This window comes from Brassica napus, chromosome C9, assembly GCF_020379485.1.
Source record: "Brassica napus cultivar Da-Ae chromosome C9, Da-Ae, whole genome shotgun sequence".
Lineage (NCBI taxonomy): Eukaryota > Viridiplantae > Streptophyta > Magnoliopsida > Brassicales > Brassicaceae > Brassica > Brassica napus.
In genome coordinates this window covers 26896110-26898683 of record NC_063452.1, presented here as the reverse complement: position 1 = coordinate 26898683, position 2574 = coordinate 26896110, and the positions used below count along the sequence as shown (strand labels likewise).

Below are 2574 nucleotides of genomic sequence, written 5' to 3'. Positions count from 1 at the left end.
TCTCTAGTTCTCTGTGGATTCGATCCTAAAATGCTACAATGACATACCATTCGATTGTGGTATTGTTGGCACATTAGGTTAATTGGTGTGTGCTTAAACGCGTAATCAAGGTTCAAAGTAAACTCGCCTAAATCGTCATATGCATACGTGTCTAATTAATTGTCTAATAAACCCTATTCGTAAAATTCATAGAGATCGACTTCATCTCTCTCTACGAACATTGGGGGCTTACTGTTGGGGGTGAATTTTACATCAACCTCAAGGCCCATTAGACAATAATTAGGCTCATATTGCTAGGAAGCCCTAGGCTTTATCTTTCTATAAATAAGGAGCTCCTCCTTATGAGAAAAGGGCTCTCTTCTCCCATTTGACATATTAAACACTTATTACAAAGGGTTTATGGATTCTTAGATTACTTTACACTAGAAACTATTCTTGTAATACAATCTTTGATCAATAAACTCCCTTTGATGTTCATTTCTCATTTGATTCTTTCAAGATTTATCCTAAACCTCAAGAATCTAATCTTTTGTCTTTAGATTCTTTATTGATTGATTCCAACAAACATCACCAGCATAAACACATATCTCTTTTGCTTCCTTCAGACCGGATTTCGCTAGCCCTGTAACAATAATCTCTTGTTGCAGAGCCCATCCATTTGGATAATCCCTATTATGTATATTTCAAAAAATATTAAAATTCAAGTAATATAAAGATTTAAAGTGAATACTTGAACCACAAGTTTCATTTACCATTGCTGTTCTGAGTTTGTCAAAGAGGTTAAGATCCCAGCAGGAGCAATGAGCCATGGGTTTTCAAGAGCCTTCACAACTTTCTCGACAAGATTTTCATCTACATGTTACAAAGATAAAACGTTCATCCACAAGAAAATGCGTAGTATAATAGGATACGTGTAGGCATATTTTTACTTGAGTCGAAGGAACTGATCCAGATTGGAGCAAAGTTAAATGCAAAAACATTGGTCTTTTGGTTCTCAGTTTTCCATGTCTCAGGCTCCTGAAGACACAAACACGCTCGCAATGTTTAAGAACCTACACAAATCCAGCATTGTAACTAAGATATTATGTAACTTACATCACCACTGGAGAAAAGCCAGTAATCTAGCCACTGTCCTCCTTCTGCGTTCCAAAACACAGCTTCAAACGCTTTCATTCTCGCTTTTGAAACTTTCACAAAACGGTCTGAACCATTTTTATCCCCACAAATCTCCATTATGAACGCTATATCGAGTTCCATCTACGGTAAACAAAAAAATATCATTTCAAGGCTCACAAGCATATTCCTCTACAAATCTTTAACCATAATTAATAGAGTAGAGAAACCTTAAGAAGAAAAACGTTTAAATCAACAGGAACAACTGACGTAGTAGCCATCGTTGCGAAATTAGGAGGATCCCTGTATATATTATTTGATATTAGTTAAGTGTGACACTTATATAAACTAATCTAGTCGCAGTTTTTGATAATTGATGTAACCTCATCCATCGTGTGCTGAAATCACATCCGTTTTAGCAGAAGTGGCTATATCTCTATGGAACCGTTGTTTCTCTAACGTATTCGAAAACCCTGAAAGAGATTCTTGATCCTGTGGTATACATAGAGATAAGAGAGATTAAACATATTTTCACAGTTAAAAAAAAAGAGATTACTTGCAGCAATGAGACAAGAAACATACGAAAACATAGGAATCAGGTCTAGGCATGTTCCGCATGGCGTAATAGCGGCTTAACATGTGATCATAGCCATTAGCATCACGAATAACCACCTTGCGTTTTCCTACAAAAATTAAAAGATATAATATAACCAACAATTAAACCACAGAACACACCAAATCATTGCTCGACTCATCTGAAAAAACTAACCTGAGGGTTTTTAGTAATGGAGGTTACAGACATGTTAAGCTAGAGAGCAGGCGACTACATCGACTGGAGCACCTGATGAAGACATTTTCGTAACGGCGGTTGCGGAGTTAAACAAAAGAAAAAGTGAGGGAGAAAAGTGAAGAGTCAAATATGAACTCACCATTCTCTATATATAGGAGGCTGGAGAAGGCGTTATAGGAATAGGATTCGTTTCGTTGGCAGAGAACGTGGCTGGATTCGAAGAGATCGAGTAACAAAAAGATACACCGGTATAGGAAGAGCACAGAGGACGAAGGATATCGAAGAAGATGAAGGTAACCCTAACGATTACCGAGTCCACAAAGACAAAATAAAAAGAAACCAATCATATGTTGCTTACCGGGCTGAGCTGTGAGAAGCCCATTAAAATCTCTACAAATAATATGTTGCATTTTAAACACTATCACTTTCTACCACTTTTTTTTACTAGCATTTTAAATCTTTAAAGTGACATTTTTATCATAATAAACTTCCAAAAACGTTTTTCTATTCATAGACGACCGGTACTGTTTATTTTACATGTCAAAATGATGAAGTGTCGGTAATTTTTTTGAAAAAAATAAAAAATAAAAATACAAAAAAATACAGAAAAAATCGAATGAAATTGGACAAAAATGTAAAACATTCAAAACAAAACTTTAAAAAAATCTAAA

The 2574-nt window shown here is 35.5% G+C and overlaps 1 protein-coding gene across 1 annotated transcript; it reads right to left on the bottom strand.

The window, feature by feature from the left end:
• Window positions 1-339: 339 nt before the first annotated feature.
• On the bottom strand, window positions 340-2574 carry LOC106350611 (trehalase-like). The gene is made up of 9 exons (XM_048768287.1): window positions 2043-2574; window positions 1883-1954; window positions 1696-1796; window positions 1497-1605; window positions 1344-1416; window positions 1096-1257; window positions 930-1017; window positions 753-852; window positions 340-669 (listed from the first exon to the last, which is right to left on the bottom strand). The coding sequence occupies exons 4-9, from the start codon at window positions 1499-1501 to the stop codon at window positions 522-524; spliced, it is 576 nt and encodes a 191-aa protein (XP_048624244.1). The 5' UTR covers window positions 1502-1605; window positions 1696-1796; window positions 1883-1954; window positions 2043-2574; the 3' UTR covers window positions 340-521.

Bases quoted from the DNA above. Each gene is read 5' to 3' on its own strand.
- LOC106350611 (XM_048768287.1), bottom strand. The intron at 853-929 runs GTAAAAATATGC...TGTAACATGTAG, and splicing joins GATCAGTTCCTTCGACTCAA to ATGAAAATCTTGTCGAGAAA. The intron at 670-752 runs GTAAATGAAACT...TATACATAATAG, and splicing joins ACAAACTCAGAACAGCAATG to GGATTATCCAAATGGATGGG.